General features: G+C 40.8%; 1 protein-coding gene across 3 annotated transcripts in view; it reads right to left on the reverse strand.

Moving 5' to 3' along the window:
* Positions 1-11251: 11251 nt before the first annotated feature.
* Positions 11252-23775, reverse strand: part of C1QTNF7 (C1q and TNF related 7) — a 118922-nt gene continuing 106398 nt past the window's right edge. For all 3 annotated transcript variants that reach the window (XM_061145489.1, XM_061145491.1, XM_061145490.1), the window contains exons 2-3: positions 19394-19639; positions 11252-12692 (exon numbers count right to left, since the gene is read on the reverse strand). In XM_061145489.1, the coding sequence (XP_061001472.1) occupies positions 12061-12692; positions 19394-19639 (878 nt within the window). In that variant the 3' untranslated portion in view covers positions 11252-12060. The remainder of the gene's footprint in view (positions 12693-19393; positions 19640-23775) is intronic.

Consider the following 23775-nt stretch of genomic DNA (forward strand, 5'->3'; position numbering starts at 1 on the left):
TGGGATGGATATGTACACACTGTTATATTTAAAATGGATAACGAACAAGGACCTATGGTACAGCACACAGAACTCTGCTCAACGTTCTGTTGAGCCTGGATGGGAGGCGAGTTTGGCGGTGAATGGATTCATGTATACGTAGGGCTAAGACCTTTCGCTCCATCTGAAACTATCACAACATTGTTAATTGGACATACCCTAATACGAAATAAAAAGTTTACCAAAAAAATACATAAATAAGGCAAAAAAAAAAAATCTACATCAGAAGGTAGTTGTCAAGTTTTGCTTCTAATTAATCGTATGAAGCTAGGTATGATCTTGCCCTTTAGGGTTGAATTTGGAACACAAAGGATTCCGAATTTTCACTGGAGCTGGCTCATTTATTTCAAGGAAGGCAAGTGGATTTCTTGTCAAGGGTGTAGTCTTGTCCATGGATGGTGGCCTCCTGGAGATTTTGCCAAGCAGTATTCTGTGGCTGCCCCTGGACACAGTGGGAAGGAATGCTGTGATTGATTAGCAATGTCTGCTGTGAGTTCAGAGAAAGGACGGTAATCACTTATTTTCTGCTTTGGGTGTACTATGGAAACAGGCTTACAGGGTTTAGGGGGCTTGTCTCAAAGTCATGCAAAGCTGGTTATTGGAATTGCCAATACTGAGGGAGTCCGAGCACAGGTTGGAAAAGCATTTCCAGATATAGAGCATTTCAGAAGGGAGCAGGTTTATTAAGAAGAAAAAGCAGAGACGATGCGAGCACTATGAGTGCTGTGGGCTGACCTCCCAACAGACCGGAGAGAGTTGACAGTTCTCGTGGGTTAATGGCCAATTTTTATAGCCTCAAGACAAAGTAAATTCCTGGAGGCTTGGCATTAGGTGATTGGTTAAGACACTATAGTGTATTTATTGAGCGGGTATCTTTTCTTAATTGGGAGACCAGAAACTTGTTAGTGATGATCAGGGGGCTTTTAATAATGGGGCTCAGTTTATAAAGGGGCTCAGTCAGCTTCGAAGGTGACCTTGGTTCTGGGCTCCACTTCTGAGGCCTTGGTGTAAGGTCTCAGATCTGTGGCCTGGGGAGCAAGACTCAACAGTTGGGACTAGAGCTTCTGTCTTCTGACTTTCCATCCAACTTTTCTTACATCTTTCTGATTCAGTTAAATCTGACTCTTTGATGATGTTCAGGAATCTAAGAATCCCTTCTCATAAGGAAAGCTGCTTCTTATTATAGGAGAAATTAATGCATAGCCCTTCTGAAGGTCACTTGGATTCATGTCATGCCTTTGCAGGAGAATTCTAGTGGGGTCGAGTTGCCAGATTTAGCGCAATAAGAATACAGGGCACCCAGGTAAATGTTTGGTTTATTCTTAAACAGTTATTTGTTGCACTAGATGAAATTCAGATTTGATTGGACATCCTGAATTTAATCTGAATTTTATGCCTAGGAGGAGTCAAGCAGATAAGGACTTCTTGGGTATGTATTTAACTTTATATACTGATGTATATGTATTCTGGTTTGGGCTTTCCCATGTGGCTCAGTGATAAAGAATCCACCTGCCAATGCAGGTTCGATCCCTGGGTCCAGAAATTCCCTGGGGAAGGAAATGGCAACCCATTCCAGTATTTTTGCTTGGGAAATCCCATGGACAGAGGAGCCTGGCGGGCTACAGTCTGTGGGGTCACAAAGACTAGAACATGACCGAGCGATTAAACAGCATGTGTATCTGGGGTTTTGACCACCTCACCTTCCAACTGTCTGATTATGATCTGCCAATAATCTGACCATGGGAACACTTCAGGCAGCTGTGCTTTAATTTTAGTTCTGAATCCAGTTGTTCCTCAGTATAGTGAGGGGTTGTTTCCAGATGCCCTGCAGATGCCCAAATCCCTGGATGCTTGAGCCCCTTCCGACCAGCCCCCAGTATCAGCTGAAGCGGATTGGACATGGCAAGAACCAACTGTGCAGTTAAACCTGGGGGTTTTCTGCAGAAAATCCTTGCAACGCCCTTGTTTCAGAGTAATTTCAGTAATAATAGAGATGCACTGCCATGCTAAGAATGTTGTCTGAAGCTGTGGCAGGAAGAGATTATAGAGACAGCTTTTTCCCGTTGTTTATTTCATCAGGGGCAGTATCTCACAAGCAATCTTGTAAAAGATAGTGCTGTAATTTAAGAGAATGGCTGCAACATCTTAGAATTTATGATTTTTCTGCATTCAGTGATTTCAGATCATTGCTTGGAATTCTGACCAGATTGAGTAAGGCTTAAGTTCCATAAATCCTGCCACCGCCATGATGGTCCTGGAGCTGAGCCACAATCCAGGCTTCTTCATATGGCTGCTCATAAACGCCTTTGCCAGCCAGGAAACGCTTTGGTTCTAAATGACTTCACACTGTGGGTAACCCTTCGGATTTATAGTTCCTGACTAATAAAAACACAATAAAATGATGTCAATTCAAGACTCATTTCCTTCCCTGTTTAAGTTAGGGTGGGATAATTCAAAATATACATAAACTAGGATCGTTTTGCTTTATTTTTGCTTTAAAGAATCCTCTGGATTGGACAGGCAGCTGTGTCACCAGAAAACTTCAGAGATGGTGTTCATGCATACTTCAGCCTATACTGTCGAGATCTTTTTCCTTAGACTTTTTTCTCTGCAATCCTTTGGAAGTGTAATCATGTGTGATGACCCTGACTATCTAAGAACTTATATAAAAATTTTATGTAAAATATATTTATTATAAAAATTGAAGTTCAAGATCAAATGGGTAGAAATTAAAAAAAAAAAAAACTCTGTTAGTAACTACTTTCGATGCAGACTTTTTCTATGCACATGCAAACAGACTGTAAAAATGGGATAATCACTGAGAAGAGTTTAAAAATGGGATGACCACTGAAAAGAGTCTCTAGTAACCTACTTTGTTCTGTTAATATTTCTTGAACATCTTATGGTGCCCAGGCATTTCCATTCTCATCACTTTTAATGACACTGTATATATTCTACTGGATGAATGTATCACAGCTCATTTAACCACGATTCTATCATCAGACACTTAGGCTGTTTCCCAATTTTCCATATTATAAACCTTGCTGCAGGCTCTTTCTTATAATTAAATCTTTGTACACACGATCAATTATTTTCTTAGAATATGTGCTTCAAAGTTGGAAACTCTGTGAGTTTTGTATCCTAGACAAAACAAAAAAGAAATATGTTGGCTAAGGTGAGAGGGAATGGGGATGAGGGCATAGTCTCTGGCTGCTTCTTGCGTGCTTTCAAGACAGGATACAGTTCAGCTAGGGGTTCTCAGAAGGGAGCCAGTATCTTACCTGAAATAGTAACCACCCACGTGTTTATGTCTGTGAAAAAAAAGATCATTTGGAAAATGGTTGTTGGCAAACAGATTGTGGGGACTGAATAGACTGTCACTGTGAACGTACTGTACAGAAGTTCTCAGCTGGGACGATTTTGCCCCAGGGACATTGGGCAGTGTCTGGAGATATTATTGACTGTTTGCTACTGAAGGCAGCTGGGTACTCCTACTACCCCAGGGTAGAGGCCAGGGATGCTGCTACATGTCCAAGGATGTTCAAGACAGACCGCAGAACGAAGATACTCTGTCTTCAAATGTCAGTATTGCTGATGTAGAAAAGAAAGAAGAGACGTGTGTCTTTTGGAAACCATGGCACAGAATTGAAGCAATCCTCATGGCAAATTTCATTTTTTTAAAAAATTTTCTTCTCCAGAAAACTCTTTGGTCACCTAACATATTTGGTACATCTTACCCTTGATCTTGGTCCCAAATTGAGGGACGCATGAAGCCCATGGAAAGTGTGGTCCTGCGTGCTCTTGGCTCCGTGTGTGTGTGTGTGTCTGCACATGCGTGTGCGCACGTGTGTGTGAGCAGGTATATACTGCAGAGACCGTCTGGTGAAGAAAGCCAAGAGGCGTTCAGGCTGCCTGGTTTTTCTAAGCCTGCGATACAATGATGATGGTAAAAGATTGCCTGGGTTCTCCTCGGCAGAACTAAACCAAACCCACGGACCCGGCACCAGTCTCTTAGGGCCAGTCTTTGTCCCGTGTGCGGAGCAAGGGTGGTGGGTGCAGCTTTTGCTAATTGAAATTTGCACGGTCTAGCCACAGTGAATATTTTGGTCACGCTTGAGCATGTCCTAATGGTGACAGGCTTAGTTACCAGTTGAAGTAGGAAGTATATTAACCAGCATGAAAGGAAGACAGTTGAGGAATGGAGCTTTTCCCTCATAGCACAATGATCTGTCTATGAAACAGGGTCTCCGTGACGTTTTCTTGAGAGGCAGGGAGTAAGGTGTTTGTGCTCATGACAGAGCAGGGGTGAAGTGGGCAGGAATTCCAACCCCACGTGTATTATCCTGTGCTGTTTAATTTCCACTTGCTCCCACCCCAATTCTTGACTCCTCTTCAATTGTCTATCCTTCCTAGCACAGTTCTTTTCCCGAGAAGCCCCTCTCTGCACACAGCCTTGCCCAGCCTCCCTTACTTCCTGGAGCTGTTGGATTTGGCTGGGGAAGGAGAGAGAGAGGAGACTGGAGGGTGGAGGAGAGCAGGGTCAGAGTTTCCTGCCTTGGCTCCCTCCCCACTTCTGCCTGGTTCAAGTCATGGCCAGGTGCTACTCCAGGCGTGCTTCCTGGAGGAGGGTCTTCTTCCGAGTCTCCCACTCTCTGCTGCATTCAGCGTCTACTGTCACACCCCTCCCCTCCAGACCTCGGGTGGTGATTGTTCCCGCCCTGGCAAGTGCTTGGACCTTAACGCTTCTGCTTGCTTCTTTTCACCTTGCCTGCCTTTCTGAATCCACTTGTTCCACTGACCTCTCTATAGTGAAATCCCTTTTAGTTTGGGTGCTGAGTGGCGCATTCAATGGAGAGAAGAACCCATAGAGACTGTGGTAGGTGGCCTTCACTTTGATCTCCTCTCTTGTCATTCTTAAGCAACATCCCAGCATTGAGGGTCCCGACATGTCCATCCTATGCTGCTCTTTCTAGGGGGAGATGGAAGTGGGAGAAGCACTGCTTTTCCTGAGAAGGAAATAAGGTTCAATGTTAAAAGGACCCAGAATGGTACCGGTTACAAAGAAGACACAGAGCAAATGGCAGCTGCTTGTGCCTTTAGGCATCAATTGATGATCTCTCAAGAAGCAAGAAGGAAAACATGATGAAAGTGATGCAACCAGTTTGTGAACTAGGATAACATTTCAGCGCCCCATAGCAGTGCTATTATTATGCCGGCCAAGGAAGGCATTGGGTTTACTGGCTCTTCTTTTTGATTCTACAAAGAGACTAATCTCCAAGGATACTTTCCTCCTTCTTTTTTATAATTATCAAAGATAATTGCATAGATTTTTGTACATATTAGGCTATTGGTGTAAAAAATCAGAAGATTGGAGGGGAAGAAGAAGATTTCAATTGAGGACAATCCATTCTTTCACTGAAAGTCACCTGGGAGCTAGCATGAAGACAGCCTGTACTGAGTGATCATCTCAGAGGCCAGGTTTGTAGAGGGCACAATATTGAGCAAGTCTGACAAAATACTAGTCTTCCTTGGTGGCTCAGAGTAAAGAATCTGCCTGCAATGCCAGAGACCCGGCTTTGACCCCTGGATCAGAAGGATCCCCTGGAGAAAGGAGTGGCTACCCACTCCAGTATTCTTGTCTGGAGAATTCCATGGACAAAGGAGCAAAGTTAGATTATCTCAGAGAAAAGCCATTCTGGCAACAGATTGATTTTGTATAATGCAGACAAAATAAATATGGTTTTGATTTTATCTGAAATCAGCCTAAAGAGGCCACCTGTTGCTTTTGACTGACCATCAATAAGCTCTCTTTCTCTAGACCTGGAGCCTTTATTTTCCATATGACTTAGGTGGGGCTGATTCTGTCCTTCGCTCTAGGAATGGACCTGTGACATGGACTAGCCAATGGGAACGCCACCTTTCCTTAGCCAATCATTGATCAAGGGGCTTACTCATGACTCAAGCAGGACCAACCAGAGCTAAAGGGCTGTCATCCTTAGATCTTTTGCTAGGAGCACTGAGAAAAAGAAAGAGAAAATGTATATATTCCTTCTGTTGAGACTGCAAAATGCAAACCTGGAGCTGTTGGTGGCTGTCTTTGTCACAATGGCAGGTGTTGGCCTGATAGTGAAATCTACACTGGGGAGAACCCATCTGTGAGACGGGGAGACATGAACTCCTGGTGACAATGAATGAGAACCCAGAGATGGCTCAATAATTTAATGTTACTTCATTGAGTTCCCTGTTGTTGAGCCAGTTTGAACTGGATTCTGTCTGTTATAATCTTAAGAGTCTTGATTAACACATAGGATGGTCATAGGGATTTTTTGGTGTACTATTTCTCCCTCCACCTGCAAGAATTTGGGATAAATTGGGAAACTGGGCTTGACATATATACACCACTATGTATAAAATAGATAGTTAATGAGAACTCACTGTATAGCAGAGGGAAAAAAAGAAGGTACAATTTGTTTGTAGGACATATATTAAGTGAACCTTAAAATGCATTCCAATATACAGCAGGTACAGAAAATAGTGTTTGATTTCACTTATATGAGGTATAAGGCTTCCTTGATAGCTCAGCTGGTAAAGAATCCACCTGCAATGCAGGAGACCCCAGTTCGATTCCTGGGTCAGGACAATCCCCTGGAGAAGGGATAGACTACCCACTCCAGTATTTTTGGGCTTCCCTGGTGGCTCAGCTGGTAAAGAATCCGCCTACAATGCCGGAGACCTGGGTTCGATCCCTGGGTTGGGAAGATCCCCTGGAGAAGGGAATAGCTACCTACTCTAGTGTTTTGGCCTGGAGAATTCCATGGTCTGTACAGTCCATGGGGTTGCAAAGACTTGGACATGACTGAGTGACTTTCACTTTCACCTAGAAGTTATCTAGAATAGTCAGATTTATAGAATTTGAAGGCACATTGGTAGATGTCAGGGGCATAGAAGGTGGGATGGGGAGATGGAACAGGGACTCAGTGCTTAATGGAGACAGAGTTTCAGTTTAGGAAGGTGAAAAATTCAGGAGATGGATGATGGTTAAGAGTTGCACAAAAATGTGTATGCACTTGATGCCACCAAGTTGTACAGTTAAATGTGATTAAGATAGTATTTTTTATATATGTGACTTTTATCACAATAAGAAGCATTAAAAAAGGAAATTAAAAACACATTTATATCATATGATATAATCTATTGGTTGAGATGAAAACGTGAATTGCCCCATAATAAGTGACTAAATTTTAAATATTCAGGAAAAAGTAGGCAGAGGCTAGATCCCAAAGAGTCTAATGCCTAACTAAAGGATGTTTGCAATAATATTAGGAAGGATAACATCTTTTTCAAATGACTGAATACGCTCCTCAAAAAGACTCAAGTGAAATGGCATTTAATGGCAGCCATAACTGAAAAGTCCACAGGAAGAGTTGGATATTATAGACATGTCTGGATCAAGACCCAGTTGATCTTAAATCTCTCCCTTTATCTCTGTGTTCTGACACCATCTGTGCATGGTTCTGTTCTCATGTGGTTTATTCTTTGTGACTGGAATATGGTCTCACAGGGTCAAGTCCAATGGGAAAGAAAGAGAGTCTCTTTTATAGACATACCAGTAAAGTCTCACAGTTCTGTTTGAGTTACCTGAATGAATTATTTTGGTGAGCAGAATGCTATGCTTCGATTGATCAGGCCCGAGATTTACAAACCGCAAAAGTTGATTCTACCTAGAAGCTCAAAGATGTGAAGGAAGGTGGTCCTTTAGGAGGACACTGGGTATAAATACCAGAAAAATGATATACATGTCAGGTAGCAAATAAATAAATTCAAATTGTTGTTCAGTCACTAAGTTGTGTCTGACTGTGAACCCATGAGCTGCAGCACTCCAGGCTTCCCTGTCCTTCACTATCTCCCGAAGTTTTCTCAAACTCATGTCCATTGAGTTGGTGATGCTATCTAACCATCTCATCCTCTGCTGTCCCCTTCTCCTCCTGCCCTCAATTTTTTCCCAGCATCAGGGTCTTTTCCAATGAGTTGGCTCTTCCCATCAGGTGACCAAAGTAACAGATCTTCAGCTTCAGTGTCAGTCCTTCCAATGAAGATTCAGGGTTGCTTTTCTTTAGGATTGACTGGTTTGATTTCTTTGCTGTCCAAGGGGCTCTCAAGAGCTTCTCCAGAACCCAGTTTGAAAGTATCAATTCTTTGGTGCTCAGCCTTCTTTATGGTTGAACTCTCACATCCATACATGACTACTGGAAAAACCATAGCTCTGACTATACAGATCTTTGTTGGCAAAGTGATTTCTCTGCTTTTTAATATGATGTCTAGGTTTCAAGAAACAGTTTATTTTGTAGAGATTGAAGGGCCATTGATGGCTTTCAGGCTGTGGAGTGACCTGACTATGTATGTTATATAGAAGGACAGATCAAGCTTAATACGGAGAATGGATTGGAGGATTGTGGCCAGGGGCCAAGATTCAATCAAAAGTTTTTTTTTTTGTTTGTTTTTTGTTTTTTTTTTACTAGTTCAGAGGAGAGATGGTAAACGTATGAATGAAACCTTGGCATTGGCAAAGGAAAGCTACAATGATTCAGAAATGTACTCTTAGGGGCTAGAACCATAAACACTTATGGTGAATGAAATTTACCCGGGAAAGGAAGGAAGACATCCAGGATGTCCCTTAGGTTTTGGCTTTGGTGACAGGGTGAGTAGTGATGTCATCTACTGATAGTGGAACTACAGAAGGAGAGAGAAAGGAAGGTATAAACTAAAAATAGTGTTAGTCACTCAGTTTTGTCCGACTCTTTGCGATCCCATGGACTGTAGCCCGCCAGTCTCCTTTGTCCATGGAATTCTCCAGGCTGGAATACTGGAGAATCTCTTCTCCAAAGCAACAATGACTAATATTTAAAATGTATTTTACATACAAAACGTCCATGATCTTTTTCATTGAGTGGCTGGGAAAAAGTATATTTAAAGTTCATGGAATCTTTTTTTTTTTCCCATTACAAACAACATCATTCACAATGATGAATGACCTGGGAATGCTCTTCTGTATACTCCCATACAAGGAAACACACGTGTTCTGTAAATGTATAATGGAGGTACATGCATGTTCATGCAGACAGTTTTGTATTAATCTCATCCTTTCATTTTTGTTTATTTGTTTTGCCCTTTTGTTCTCATGTTCTTTTGACCCATGTGTCCTTTCTGTATTTTATCAATTTTTCCAAGTGGCTTTAAATCCTTATGGAAAGAGACAGTACATTGTCAACTAACATTTCTTGATACATATTCATTACAAGTCAGCTCTTACGAAGAATGACTGGAATGGGACTTGGAGTTTTTTAAACTGAAATCATTCTTTCTTTACACAAATATCAGTAAAAGTGAATATATTGTATCTGTCACTTTTTTTAGGAGTAAAAGACACCTGCTTTTGCTTAAAAGTTTATCCTTTTAAAACCAAAATAGCCTTTCCTTTTCCACTTTAGCTCTCTGATCCCCATCACAATCCTGCCAGATATTTCAAAATAAAATTCATTCCTTGGCCTAGAACCAAGACTCCAGCTAAAGAAACTTCAGTTTAAAAACTCAAAATAGGCTTTGCAAGAAACATGTAAGAGATAAGTAAATAAAACGGAGTCCAAAAAATGAATGCATTAAAGGATCATGATGAGAAGAAAATTTAAATTAGATAATACTCTTCTGGGTCGTGACTGTCTTCCGTGACTTCTCCCTCTTCAGTTTCTTCCGCAAATCCTATAGTCTTCAAAGGGCCTGTATTTTGTTCTTCAGCAAATCCCATAGTCTCCAAAGGGTCTGTATTTTGTTCTTCTCCAGATAAACTTTTTCTGTTGGCTGGTTGTTGTTTTTTTCTTTAAAGAAAAACAAAACACAACTTTATAGCTTGGAATTCCAGGTTCAGCTGCTATTTAGAGACAGATGACTATCTCAAACCACCTCTTATCTCTCTTCTCTAATCTTTATTGCCCTTGGCCTCCCAGACCAGAAGGAGAACCGTGAGTGGAAAATGCATGGCAGGCAGAGGCAAAGGATGAAAGCAAGATAGATCTGCAAGATGAGAGAAGGAAGTATTGCCCACAGGTACAGCTGCATGATCATTGTAAACTTCACCCTTGATAATAGTAGTGTCCAGCTCCGAAACACACAGGGCTTCACGCTTTCCTATGAAGAAAGGCTCCAGTTCTCAGGCTGCCATTCCAGACTCTTGCAGATACGGCCTATAGATCCCTCTTTTGGTCTCTGCCCTCACTCTCACACCTTCTCCCCATTGTTTCCTCTGTTGGAAGTGCCCTCCGTCCGCTTTGGCCATTCCAAGTCCCATCTGTCACTTCAGGCCAAGGGCGCAGAGATTTCCCTAGTTGTTTTTTCTCTCACATCCCAATTTTGGAGTTAACATTTTGCCTTCAGCACTCCTTCCAAAGTATTTTATCTCCAGTTTAGTGCTTATCATCTTTTAGGATGTCTATTTCCAGAATTCTAGGGCTTTTGTGTCTGCGTGTGCCTCATTTCCTTTATTTCCTTAGAAAGTCGATGGCGGGGGTTGCACCAAATTCATCTTGGTGTTGTATTATCGTCACAGAACTCAGTGCAATGATTCACACATAGAGACATTGAATGATATTTATTATATGAATGAGCAAAGAACATAGAGGATGGACAGGATGCCAAAAAAAGAGGGAGCTGGGGAATACCATTACTATTGGCCAGGGGAGTAGGCGTGAGGGTATTATGGGCGAGACTGTCTGAGGAATTGCAGGTCAGTGGGGAACGATGTTGACATTGAGAAACAGTGGAACTAAAGGGTGAGTGAGACTTAGACGGGACAGTTATTTGCTCAGATGTTTGCTCATGCCCTCCCTTCCTCCTGTTCGCTCCTTCCATTAACTCATTTGTAAATCAGTGGTCATATGCTTTGCTTTATTAGAATTCATTACCTGGGAAACCCATGAGAAACAATATTTTATTACGATGTAAAGCCGTGCCCTTACTTGTGTTAAAACTAAAACGACAAATGTTTGTCCTGAGACACTATCATGATAAAGAATTTAAGAAAATGACCTACTGACTAATCTCTGAAACCTGTTTCTCTTCACTTCCATTACCACTCCCAGGGTATCTCTAAATTTTTTTTACCCCTTCCTGATTGCAAATACCACTGGCATTTTGAAGATGAGATGGGAGAGACGATAGCTGTTGAATTCCTTGTTTTATTTGCATATCTCTCTCCTATTTAAAAATACACATCTTAGCACACACAGTTTTCTTCCAGGTGTAAAATCTTCTCTGGTTTCAACCCCCAGGAAGAGCAAGTCACGTGTGCCTCCAGCACTGAGTCAACCTATTTGCCATGGCACTTATCATACTGAACTGTGACAGCATGCTCAATACACATTAGCCTAGGAATTTTGTCTTAACTCATTATTAAATCTGACCCAGCAATATAGTGTCTGGATCCTACAGTCCCATTAAAGAATTGTTGAGTGAATATATAGAAGCATGAAGGAAAAAATAATACAGCAAAATAATCACTTTATTTTGTTTGAAATTACTTGGCATCTCTCACCTTTGTGTTTTTACTTATTACAGTCTTTTGAGAATTGTCAAGGACTTTGGGATGTTTTGATTTTCTTAAATAACAGGCAAAAATGCAATTTTATGAAGATTTAATGAGACAATACCATTGCCAGCTGGTTTTAGCACTCAGGAAATTTAATAGAAAATTTGTAACATTGTCTTTAATTTGTTTAAATATTTATGAACATCACTTTTGAGAGAACATATCTGGGGTTTTTGTTTTATATAATTCATTTTGGTGTGGTTTCAATGGTTTGGTGGTTCAACTTGTTTTAACAGATTCTGCTAGAACTGTCTGTAAATGCTCTGGAATCTGAGTGGGAGTCTTTTTGGATCTCATTTCCACTCCTTCCAACTTCCAGGGCCCCAGACTAAATCAAAGTGTCTGCCATAAGGATCTTGGGACATTCAGGCCAGCAGTCCTCATCAGAGCTCATCATCTTCTGATATGGAGTCCAGATAATCTGTGTCAACATACAAGAGAAATCCAGAGAACAAGCTGTCAGCCCAACCTGGGTCTGAGAAGAGCCCATTCTGGTCAGTGAAGAATATCTCCAGCCAGACTTCATCTTCTGGCTGCAGATAGATGACTGTGGACCCTGAAGCCACGTCATGGTTTCCTGTGTTGGCATCAAAGGTCTTTATCCGATACTGCCCATTGTGTACCAGCCCGATGGCCAGGTGCTTATTTGCCAATGTGATATCGTAAGAAAAATAATAGATCCCTGGGAAGGCACAGATGAACTTTCCCGTTGCTGGGTTGTAGTGCTCTCCCTCGTTGAAGAGGACCTTGTTAAATATAATTGGCAGCCTTTCTTCTGGGTAGCTGGTTGTGATGCCAACAGAAAAGGCAGATTTGAGCACGATGCTTCCACATCTACACACTCCAGGCAGCCCCGGGTCCCCTTGCTCTCCTCTGTCCCCCTTTGGTCCGGGAGGCCCAGGAGGACCCACTTCTCCTTTTTCTCCCTCAGGTCCCATGGGTCCCTTTTTCCCAGTCTCTCCTTGGTCCCCTTTCTCTCCAGCAAGGCCCAAGGGTCCAGTCTTACCTCTCAAACCTTCAAAAAGAGTTTAAAGTTTAGTTAATAGTTCCTGTAAATATAGAGTCACAAACAACATGCCCACATACCCTAAGTTTGTCTTCTCAACTTTCAACAGGATACTACTAAATAATTCACATATATATATATTTTTTAAATCACTGATGTCCTGCAAGGAAGACAGAAAAGATTTCATCAAAATATCAAGAAAATTTTCCTGAATATATGAGAAATCATCTAAAACTCGATTAATTAAAAAAAATTAACCATCATTTTGATGATGAACCACCTGCTGCTAAATTAGACACACACAGACACTCATCATTACTGGAGGAATTCAAGAGCATGATGATATTATTCCCCAGAGTGGGGTCATGGGAGTAGGCAGGACAAGATGAATCCTAGAAGCTACTTAGTTGCATGCCCCATTCAGCTTTTATCAGTATTATTAACAAAAAGTTAATTCAAGTTAGATTAGCTCATATTTATTAAACATTTACAATGTCCTAGCTGCAATGCCTTATGTGCATGCATCTTCTGCTTTAAGTCTTGCAACAACTTTTTTAACTAGGAATTATTATTGCTTCTAACTGTAGGTGAAAAAACTGATTGATGGAGAAGTTAGTTTGTTTGAAGGAACAGAGTTAGTGAAGGATGGAGAGGTGATCTGAACTCCAGCCTGCCTGACTCTGGCACCTGAACATCTCTTGAGAGATGTGTAAATTGTGAAGTGTACCCCAGAGAGGGCTCTTCAATATGTCATGATAACCAAGCAACTGTGACTGCTACCCCTGTGTGGGAGTTCTTCTTGGAGGAGAAAACTGAGCCCCAGACAGGTGAAGAAACTTGCTTCAGTAGCAAGGCTAGGACTGGATGTCAAGCTTAATGATGTTCTCCCTTCATCAAAATGCCTTTTACCTTTGGGGCTGAACTTAAAAAAAAAAAACTTTTTTTTTGACTCTACAGCTAAGTGCATGTACTACTTTAGGCAAGTCCTTTAATTTCTCTGGGTCTCCATGTATGTAGGAAAGACATAAGGGCTGTGAAAAATAACAATGACCTAAAAGTATAAAAAATGTCATTCAGTGTTATGGCCAAATCCATTTCATAAATAGCTTCTTGAAAAATATCCAGATTATTGGTAATTTGTAATACACTTTTATAGCCAGAGAAATTATATTGTTGTTATACTGTGTAATTTCATCTGTTCTCAGGATTTTATTAAGCTAAGTCTTTTATCTTGATAGTACTTTTATATCACTTATTTGGCTATTACACATACATCAATTTATGAGTTTTGATTATTTTTTCAGTTGTTTGGCAAATTTAGCAATGAAGTGTTCTGGATAATACAAGTTTCAGGAGAATTAAAGCTATACCCTTAAAACATCAAGTGTTTTGTCTCAATGGTTTGACAAAGAAGTTGTTTAGAACTTTATGATGCATGGAAAAATGCTAATAATGAATGCATCCCTTTTTTGGCAACATGGGATTGCAAAGAGTCGGACGCGACTTAGTGACTTGATGACAGCGACAATAGCACAGTCAGCATGGTCACTGATCGTAGGGCTGTTCTCCGGCTCTCGATGACCTTTGCGGTTAAGTTTAAATTCTGTTGCAGGGAAAAGCCAGTTCTGACTCCATGTTGGAACTGTTTCTCTGACTTGTTTTTTATTACTTTTATTACTATAATCATACATAATGGCCCATCTCAGAGAAACCTGCCCCTCTGCCTGAACATTAAAGTGCCTTGTTTAGCACCCTGTCCATCTGTAGATGGCAGGGAGAAAGAAATTAACACATCCCCTGCCTGAGGCCTGCCATTCCAGGAGATATTTGCAAGATTAATGGCCTTTTTACTTGGTTTCCTCACCTTCCCTCATCTCTGATCTACAAAAGAACCTAAAATCCAGACCCCATAAATAGTTATTTTGAGACATTAGTCTAACATCTCCTCAATCAGCTGGCCTCCAAATAAAGTTGTATTTCTTGCCTCAACACCTCGTCTCGGATTCCTTGGCCTGTTGTACGGTAAGCAGAGCAAGCTTGGACTTGGTAACAATTTCACTAGCCCCAGCCAGAACAAACTAGTATTTATTTCTTGAAATAAGGCTGTGATAGTCTGATCTTTTGATGTTTGTTTCCGTTTGGTAGAAATGGAATATGAATACTATTTTACTGTGAAATTAACTTTTGAATCAAGGACTGCAACTTACACACTGCTATTTTATTTTCAATAGGAACTGTCTTTATACATGACTTTGATGTATCAATAAAAAAACATTTTGGCATCAGTAACAATTTCTACCATTAAATTTCATTATGTACTAAAATTCCTCTGGCCCTATAACTTTGGACAAGTCAACTCTTGTCTGAATTTCACATGCCACTTTTGTACTATGAAAATATTGGATCTAAATCCACTCTAAACCCGGCGGGGAAAGTCGTAAACAGTGATTCAGCAGACCCGATAAGTTCTGGTTCAACTGTGGATTAGTTGGGTGAGTGTGAAGAAGGGACTTTATCTCTCCAACTTTAGTGTCTCGGTCCTTGAAATGCAGGTTTTGGACTAGATTGCTTGAGGTCTTATTCTTTTGAAAATTCTTAGAGACCAGACCATAAATACTAAGATACAGTTTTACAATGCCATGAAAAGGTCTTTATAATCTCAACACTTGGATCTCTATAGCTATTGAATATTTTGAACTGCTGGGAGTTAGATAACCAGGGACTAACTGTAATAATTTATAGTAACTCTTCCTGTGTGCTTGAAGGATTTGCCCTGTGATAAGGGCCAATTAATGAAGAATGGAATGAAGGGATAAATCACTCTCCCCTCCCTATTCAGTCAGACATATGCTGGGTAGAGAGGAGAATTATGGAGTGTTAGTCTATGCCTAGAAACTGAAACTTGGAGAGAATGGAATTCTTCTTGGTTCTCCATGAAATGAGCTTATAAGGATTTTTTTCTTTAGTGCTATTTCTTTTTTTCGATCCATCCATACATCCACCCATGCACTCATCATACATGTATGTGCACATGTATATATCCATCTAAACCATCTAATACTGATTGATCATCCACTACATGCTTCGTGCTGTGCTGGGGCTGAGTGCCCTTGATGTGAATGACAGCTGCCTTATCCCCAAGTTAGCTGTTATGGCGTGTTACATTGCGATCTGCAAATATGGGTTAGAACTAAGTTCATAAGCGTTCAAAGCCGTATAATAAAATAGAATGATCTCTTCACAAGGTGCGTTTAGTGTTTCCTCTGCCCTTGGAACTTTGCAGGCAAGAATACCGGAGTATGTTGCCATTTTCTCCTCCAGGGGATGTGATTTCACGTTATATTAATTAAAAAAAAATGCTACCACAATAACTGCTATACATCAGTGAGGGAGATGGGCTTCCCTGGTGACTCAGATAGCCGATAATCTGCCTACAATGCAGGAGACCTGTCCTTTGTCAGGAAGGTCCCCCCTGGAGGAGGAAATGGCTACCCACTCCAGTATTCCTGCTTGGAGAATTTCATGGACAGAAGAGTCTGCTGGGCTATAGTCCATGGGGTCACCAAGAATCAGACATGACTGAACACTTTCAGTTCATGGCAAGGGAGACATATTTTTATGGAAAGTTAATAATTCAAACTCTGTAACTTAGAGTAGGGAAGTTGGACAAAGCATATACTTGACCTTGCCAGGGGGTTGAGGTGGATGTGGTGGGGATAAATGAGAAGACATACACAGTATTAAAGGGGAAAGAGAAAGCAGAAGCTCCCAGCCTAGTTGTGTCCAGTTCCAGACATATTAAAAGCTAATCCTCAAAGCCCCAGGGCTCTGTTCTTATTGTTTGTAAATGAGATGTGCCTTCACTGACCACACAGACATTCTTGCTTTCCTTAGCTGGTGTGTATCCTTACCTATGTGTATGTATACATTGGATTTAAATAAAATTGGGGAAGTCTTTTTACTTTTGAATATCAATTTTGTCTTTTGTAACATTATTATTGATTATGATTTTTGCTAATAAGGTTACGGTTGAAATTAAGTACTTAATGTAAAAATCACTGGTACAGTAAATTCTTAATTAATAGTGATGATGATGATGATGACATATGATAATCATGTCCTTCCATACTGGCCTCCCCCACCCAATGTTTGCTTATCAAGATGGCTGCAATGTTGTGTTCATGTTCCCATTCCCTACAACGGGGTTCTCAACCAGTTGCAATTCAGCACCAAGGGAAAACTGGCAATACCAGGAGACATTTTTGGTTGTCACAACTGGTGGGGGGTGCCCTGGCATCAAATGAAATGTGGCTAAATGTCATTCAATGCATGAGATAGCTATCCCATGGAAACAGTTATTTGGATCCAAATATTATTAGTGTGGAGGTTGAGGAACCTTGGTTTAGAATAACATTGGAGAGCAAGAGGTGTACAAAAAGTTTGTTGAATGAAAAATGCATGAATAGATGGATGAGTGAATGGACTGATGAATATGGGGGTTACCTGATCTCATATATGGTTAAAATTGTAGCAATTGTTGTTGTTATTCAGTTGCTAAATTGTGTTTGACTCTTTGGGACCCCATGGACTGCAGCACACCAGACTCCCCTGTCCACTATCTTCCAGAGTTTGCTCAAAATCATGTTCACTGAGTCGGTGATGTTATCTAACCATCTCATCCTTTGCTGCCTTCTTTGCCTTATGCCTTCAATCTTTCCCAGCATCATGGTCTCCTCAGTCACTCAGTCATGCCCAACTCTTTGCAACCCTCTGGACTGTAACCTGCCAAGCTTTTCTGTCCATGGAATTTTCCAGGCAAGACTACTGGAGTAGGTTGCCACTTCCTACTTCAGGGGGTCTTCCCGATCCAGTCATGGAACTCACATCTCTTGCATCTCCTGCACTGCAGGCAGATTCTTTACCACTATGCCACCTGGGATGTCCCCAGGATCTAAATACTAACATTCAATTTCAGCACCAGGGTCAATTACTAACATTCAATTTACTCTGAATGCATATGCATATCCATATTTTTAAATAGCACTACAATTACCTCCTGAAACAGATAGGCCATTTCTAGTTTATTATATGGCTTTGGATATTCACAAACATAGCTATAACTAATATTCACAGATCACAATGTAATAGATAATAACAGCAAACATTTACATTCATAGCAATGTATGACAAAACCCACTGGAAAAAAAAAAAATAATAAAAATTTAAAAAAAATAAAAAAATAAAAAATAAAATAAAAAAAAAAAAAAAAAAAAAAAAACATTTACAGAATGCTTATCACATGGCACTTATTCTTGAGCATTTTATATGTTTTATTTTTCTTAATCTTCACAATCACACTTACTAACTCCAATTTACCAAGAGGAAACTGAGATTCAAATGCCTTTTCCCCCAGCAAGGATGCCAAGTTAGTAATTGAAGGAATCATATCTTTCTGACTCTAACGCATTTTTGTGTGACCACTACATTACCGCTTCCAGACACAGTAAATTAAAAAAGCCAGTAATATCTAACTATGATCATAGTGTTATTATAAAATTTCAAGCATATTCATGATCATGACACAGTAGTGTGTTCACAGGTGTTACCAAATAGAAGGCATTGAAAGATGAGATGAGAGCTCCGAACGAAAGTTGATCTCATGTTGAAACTTCACCTAAAGATACTTTATCTAGTGTTGATTAAGGGCCACAGATTCGGTAGCTGCTGATTTGCCAAATGTTTTCTGCATAAGAAATTCAGCAATGAATTATTATCTAATCACTTGAATATATATATTATGATATTATTTCCCATAACATCAGTAAATCACATGCAGTGATGAGAGACATATTTCTTAGATCTATTGATTTTTTTCTTCCTATCTTTGTCCCACATTTTACACTCAGAAACTTGTTTTCAAAGATTGATTCCATCCAAAACTTCTTCTTTTATCATTAACACAGCCTCACTAGAATTTTAATCTGGTTTACTTTGAAGCATTGCAGAATCCAGCAAGCTTCATAAGCCAACTTATTTGTGGGGGGGGAAAGTGACAATTATTGAAAGAGTAGGGGACAATTGTCTTGCTATATAGAGCTGTAAGAAATCTAGATTTTTAGCTGCTATAGGACAGGTGGGAAAGTGTTGAACTAAGAAAGATCAACAAAGGTTATACAGTACTACTGTCATTTCACCTGTTTGAGAAGAAAAATCTAGAAGCCTTTTGTGTCTTTTTGAGGATGTGAGTGCAGAGAGGATGGCCCCTGTGCTTCTGGCTCCTAATTCCTGCCCCCTGCTTCATCTGTCCGTCTCCTCCCCACCCATCTGTCTGTCTATCCATCCATGCCCCCTCTCACAGGCAGCCACTGTACCAGCCCAGAGGTCGTGGGCATCAGATGTTCCAGGTGAATTCAGCTCTGCCAGGCATGAGCCTGCCCTTTCATCATCCTTAACTTACTGACTCATCTACCGCTGTGCCCTCATCTATGAACGGGACCACGTCCCCTTGGAAGAGCTGTCGTTAGGAATGCAGTGAGACTGCAGTTAGAGGGTTTAGAGCAGCAGCAAGGACTCACTAAATGGTTCTGATTCATGGAGGTGAGGTCGGGACAGGACCGAAAGGGCGCTTCTCGTTCGAAAAAGCAGCAAAGCAAGGGGGTCATCCTAAGGTGGGGGTGGCGGAGGGGTGTTTACGGAGCTTCGTTCATTACCTGCAGCCCCCTTTTCACCTTTCTCTCCTTTCCTGCCGTCTCTACCGTCTCGTCCTGGAAGGCCGATCCGACCGTGGGGCCCGGGGGAACCGTTCGCTCCGGGGGGGCCTGGAGGCCCGGGCAGGCCAGGAATGCTACAGATATACCTTGGGGAGTAGCTCTCTCCTTTGAACTGATTACCCCGCGGCTGTCCACTGGCGCAAATGGCAAAACTTGTAACATAGAGCAAGACAAACATCTTTGGCTCTGAAAGAGAAACACATGGACATCAATGCACCCTCTGAGGTGGGGGTTTCAGGATAAAGGAACAGGGGAGTGGGCGTTTTCAGCAATTCACCCCAGGGACCACTTCGCCACGGATGTCTAAATGCCGTGTTTGCCCTCATAATTCCACTTGAGGTTAGTAGCACATTATTCTTTGTTATAGTTAAATTTATTTTTCTTTAATTGAAGGATAATTGCTTTACTTTATTGTGCTGGTTTCTGCCAAACATCAACATGAATCAGCCAAAGGGATACCTATGTTCCTTCCTTCTTGAACCTCCCTCCCACCTCCCTCCCCATCCCACCCCTCTAGGTTGTTACAGACCCCAGTTTAAGTTCTCTGCGTCATATAGCAAATTCCCCTTGGCTATCTATTTCACATATGGTACATATTACTCTTTTATTAATAAGCTTTATTGTAAAAGCACAATATTATCTTAAATCAGAAGGAAGAAAAATGTATTTATTGAACAAAATTACTTTGGTGGAATGCTTTTGTAAAATTCCTGGTGACTCAGAAAACATTGTCTGAATTAGCACGTTACTGATAGTTCTCATTTGGTGGAGATGAAGCACTGATTTTTAAAATTCCAAAATAAATCACTTTGTTGCATTTTTTTCCCTGCAGGAATTAATGATGGACTTTGAAAAATAATGTTATCTTTTTGTGAAAGTATGCATTTTTTTGGCTTCCCTGGTGGTTCTGTGGTAGAGTCTCCCTGCCAAGCAGGAGACTTGGGTTCAATCCCTGTGGTCCCTATGTTGGAAAGATCCCCTGGAGAAGGAAATAGCAACCCACTTCAGTCTTCTTGCCTGGGAAATTCCATGGACCGAGGAGCCTGGTGGGTTACAATCCATGGTGTTGCAAAAGAGTTAGACACGACTGAGTGACTGAACAACAACATGCATTTTAAAAAAGAAAAAGAAATGCAAATGAATAAGATAAATATCAACATTATTCTCGCCATCCGGAGATAATTGCTGTTTATACTTAGATGTATATGTTCTTCTGGTCTTTTTTTTTTTTTTCCTGTACTATGAAGAAAAGTGATATTATGACATTCCTGCAAGTCTTTAACTTTTTTCGCACTGAACAATATGTAAGGAATATCTCCCCATGTCAAAAATGTTCATAACATTAAAAACATTTTTGCATTTGTCTCTATGGTCCTTTATGTACACCATTTCCCCTTATAGATCTTTGTTTCCAGTTGTTTTCTTTTTTTTTTTTTTGCCAGGATAAGCACCATGCTAGATAGACATCTTTATGTCTAATCTTTGTATGCATCCATGGTCATTTTCTTAGAATTTATAGACTTTTTAAAGTAAGTGAAGGGAAGTGACATTTTCAGGAAGATCATGTTTTCCACTTGCTAATCATGTGTAATGCCAATTAGTGTTAATTGGAGTTTTTTGCATGTCCTGAGTGGGAGATGTCTCAAACTTTAATTTAAAACCTGTAGGATGGAATACTGTAGTGTCCCATTAAGCTGTTAGTCTTGGGGCTCAATTAAATAGCTGAGTGAAATTAAGCCATGCAAGTTGCCATGTGCCCTGAGTGAAATAGGCAACAGGTCTCATCAGCTCTGATCGAATAGGATTTTTTGTTCTCCACAGAGCTTGGACGCTGACAGTGATGGATCCTCTATTAGCACTACATTTGGCATTTAGATGGAGTGGTGGGGAGTTAGGCTGGGGACAGTTGATTTTCTAGGCTTAGGGCTGTCAGCCTCTTGGGTGGGGGAAGTATACATGTGGTTTTGGAATGGTGTAAATGAGCTGTTTTTGCGTGGTTGGACCTGTGCTTTAATAAGAGATCTGTACAATGCTTGATGTCTGTGCCTGGAATATCCTTGTCCAAAGGAAATAATTATAACTTGTGAGAAAAGCAATTGGATAGAGTTTCTTTATTTTTTGACAACCACATCAGAAAATTAACCAGCACGTTGTACCACTTTTAATGGCACCCATGGGGAAATTGCAACATCTTGGAATCAGATCCAGAAATTTGCCAGAGCCTAGGAATGACAAACTGAGAAAAACAGAGTGTACATGTGGTTCGAAATAAGTCTGATTCCTAGAAATCGTATTTAGTGAAAAACTGAAGCAACTTATCCAAATATAGGCTCTGAATCCTTGACCAAATCTCCATGTTCCCAGTGCTCCTGCCCTTCATAAAAAGAAAGAAACCCCAAAATAATGAAAGCGAATATTTTTGCTATGCTTTGTTTAGAGCACAAACTCAAAATTATTTATCCTATTAATTTACTGGAATTAAGGCACTTTCTGAAAACCCCAACAGATCAGATAAACATATCAGTCTTTCCAAAGGTGACTCAGATGAGAGAAAATGGAAAGAATCTTTTCATCCAAACCCTTGTCAGTTAAAACAAGACATGGTTATTAAATTGCTACTTTCTTCCCCTTTGTAGAAAACTGATTAGAGGAAGCTTTGAGAAGGGATTTGAAAGAGAAGAACAGGTACTTATAAGGAAGCTTTTAATCAGACCAAGAATGGATTGTTGTAGCTGAGCCCAGGAGCTGGTCCTAGGAGGGATCTGAAATGATCTGGAGGAAAGATGCTTTGGGCAATGGCATCTCAGACACTGGTGGAGATACTGAAACACACATGCCAATCATTGGGGATCAGTCTATGGAGGAGCATGTGGTCAAAGTTGAGGTTATGATGGATAGAAGGTGTGGAAATTTTAAAGATGTGCTCAGAACAAAGGATATTAATATTTCCTCAATGGTGAAGAATCCTCTTGCCAGTGCAGGAGACCAAGCAGATGTGAGTTTGATCCCTGGGTCAGGAAGGACCTCTGGAGAAGATAATGGCAACCCTATCCAGTATTCTTGCTTGAAAAATCCCATGGACAGAGGAGACTGGGGGGCTACAGTCCGTGGGGGTCACAAAGAGTCAGACACGACTGAGTGACTAAACAACAGCAAAAACAACAAGCCAGACCATGGTGCTCAAAGGAATGATAAATTAAAACCAAAACTGATGTAATCATTGAATAAATGATGGCCACTTATTGGCAAATGCACTGGAATACTGTTTGCACAATAGTCTGAATGCCTAAAGCATTCCCAGTTAGAATATTTTGAAAGGCCCTCAGAATGGTTATCCATTAAAATTCCTCATCAGAATTGAGGGATGAGGTGTTGTGGTACCTGATGAATGATAACACGATGATAAGTGACTATTCAAGGCTTGGGACTCGAGTCATCAGGGTAACAAGGGAATGTGGGTTATGATAGAAAACTACAGGGGCTTTCCTGGTGGCTCAGATGGTGAAGAATTTACCTGCAGTGCAGGAGACCCGGCTTCAATCCCTAGGTCAGGAAGATCCCCCTGAAGAAGGGACTTACTGACTCCAGTCAGTAATTCTCTCTGGAGAATTCCGGAGACAAAGGAACCTGGCAGGCTACGGTTGCAAAGAGTCAGACACCACTGAGTGACTCACACACACACACACACACACACACACACTGTGGGATCACCTTGTAATTGTCCTTCATTTAAAAGTCAAAAGCCTCCTGGTACATGATCTACAAGGTCTTACCTTGTCCACTTCCCTCACCTCCCTGACCTTATCTTCTACTCTCCTTCCCACTTCCCCAGCTTCAACCGCAAACTGTACTGCTTGATGTCTCTTGAAGACACCAGGTATGCTCTGCCATAGGACCTTCACACTATCTCTTCCCTCTGTTTGGATCTCTCTTCTCCAGGATGCCTACACGTCTCATCTCCTCATCTGCTGTCTTGGCTCAGATGTTTCCCTTTCATTAAAGACAACTCTATCTCCTTATCTAACATCACAATATCTCCTACTCCCTGACCTGTCTCATGCTGCTCTAATATTTCTCTTGTCCATTGTTCTCATCCTCCTCTAATTTATTAGATTATCCTTATTTAAATACTCATTTTATTTATTATTAGCAATGGGTTATTATATGAAATATTTTATTAAAATTTTTATTTTTATTTATCAAACTATTTTTAATATCTTTTTCTGATAGAATGCAAGCTCCATGAGTGCAAGGATCTTTGCCTTAGCCACTGATTTCTAGAATAGTGCTTGGCACAAAAAAAATCAGGTTGGGGCAGAGGA

The sequence above is a fragment of the Dama dama genome, chromosome 6 (genome assembly GCF_033118175.1).
Source record: "Dama dama isolate Ldn47 chromosome 6, ASM3311817v1, whole genome shotgun sequence".
Classification (NCBI taxonomy): Eukaryota; Metazoa; Chordata; class Mammalia; order Artiodactyla; family Cervidae; genus Dama; species Dama dama.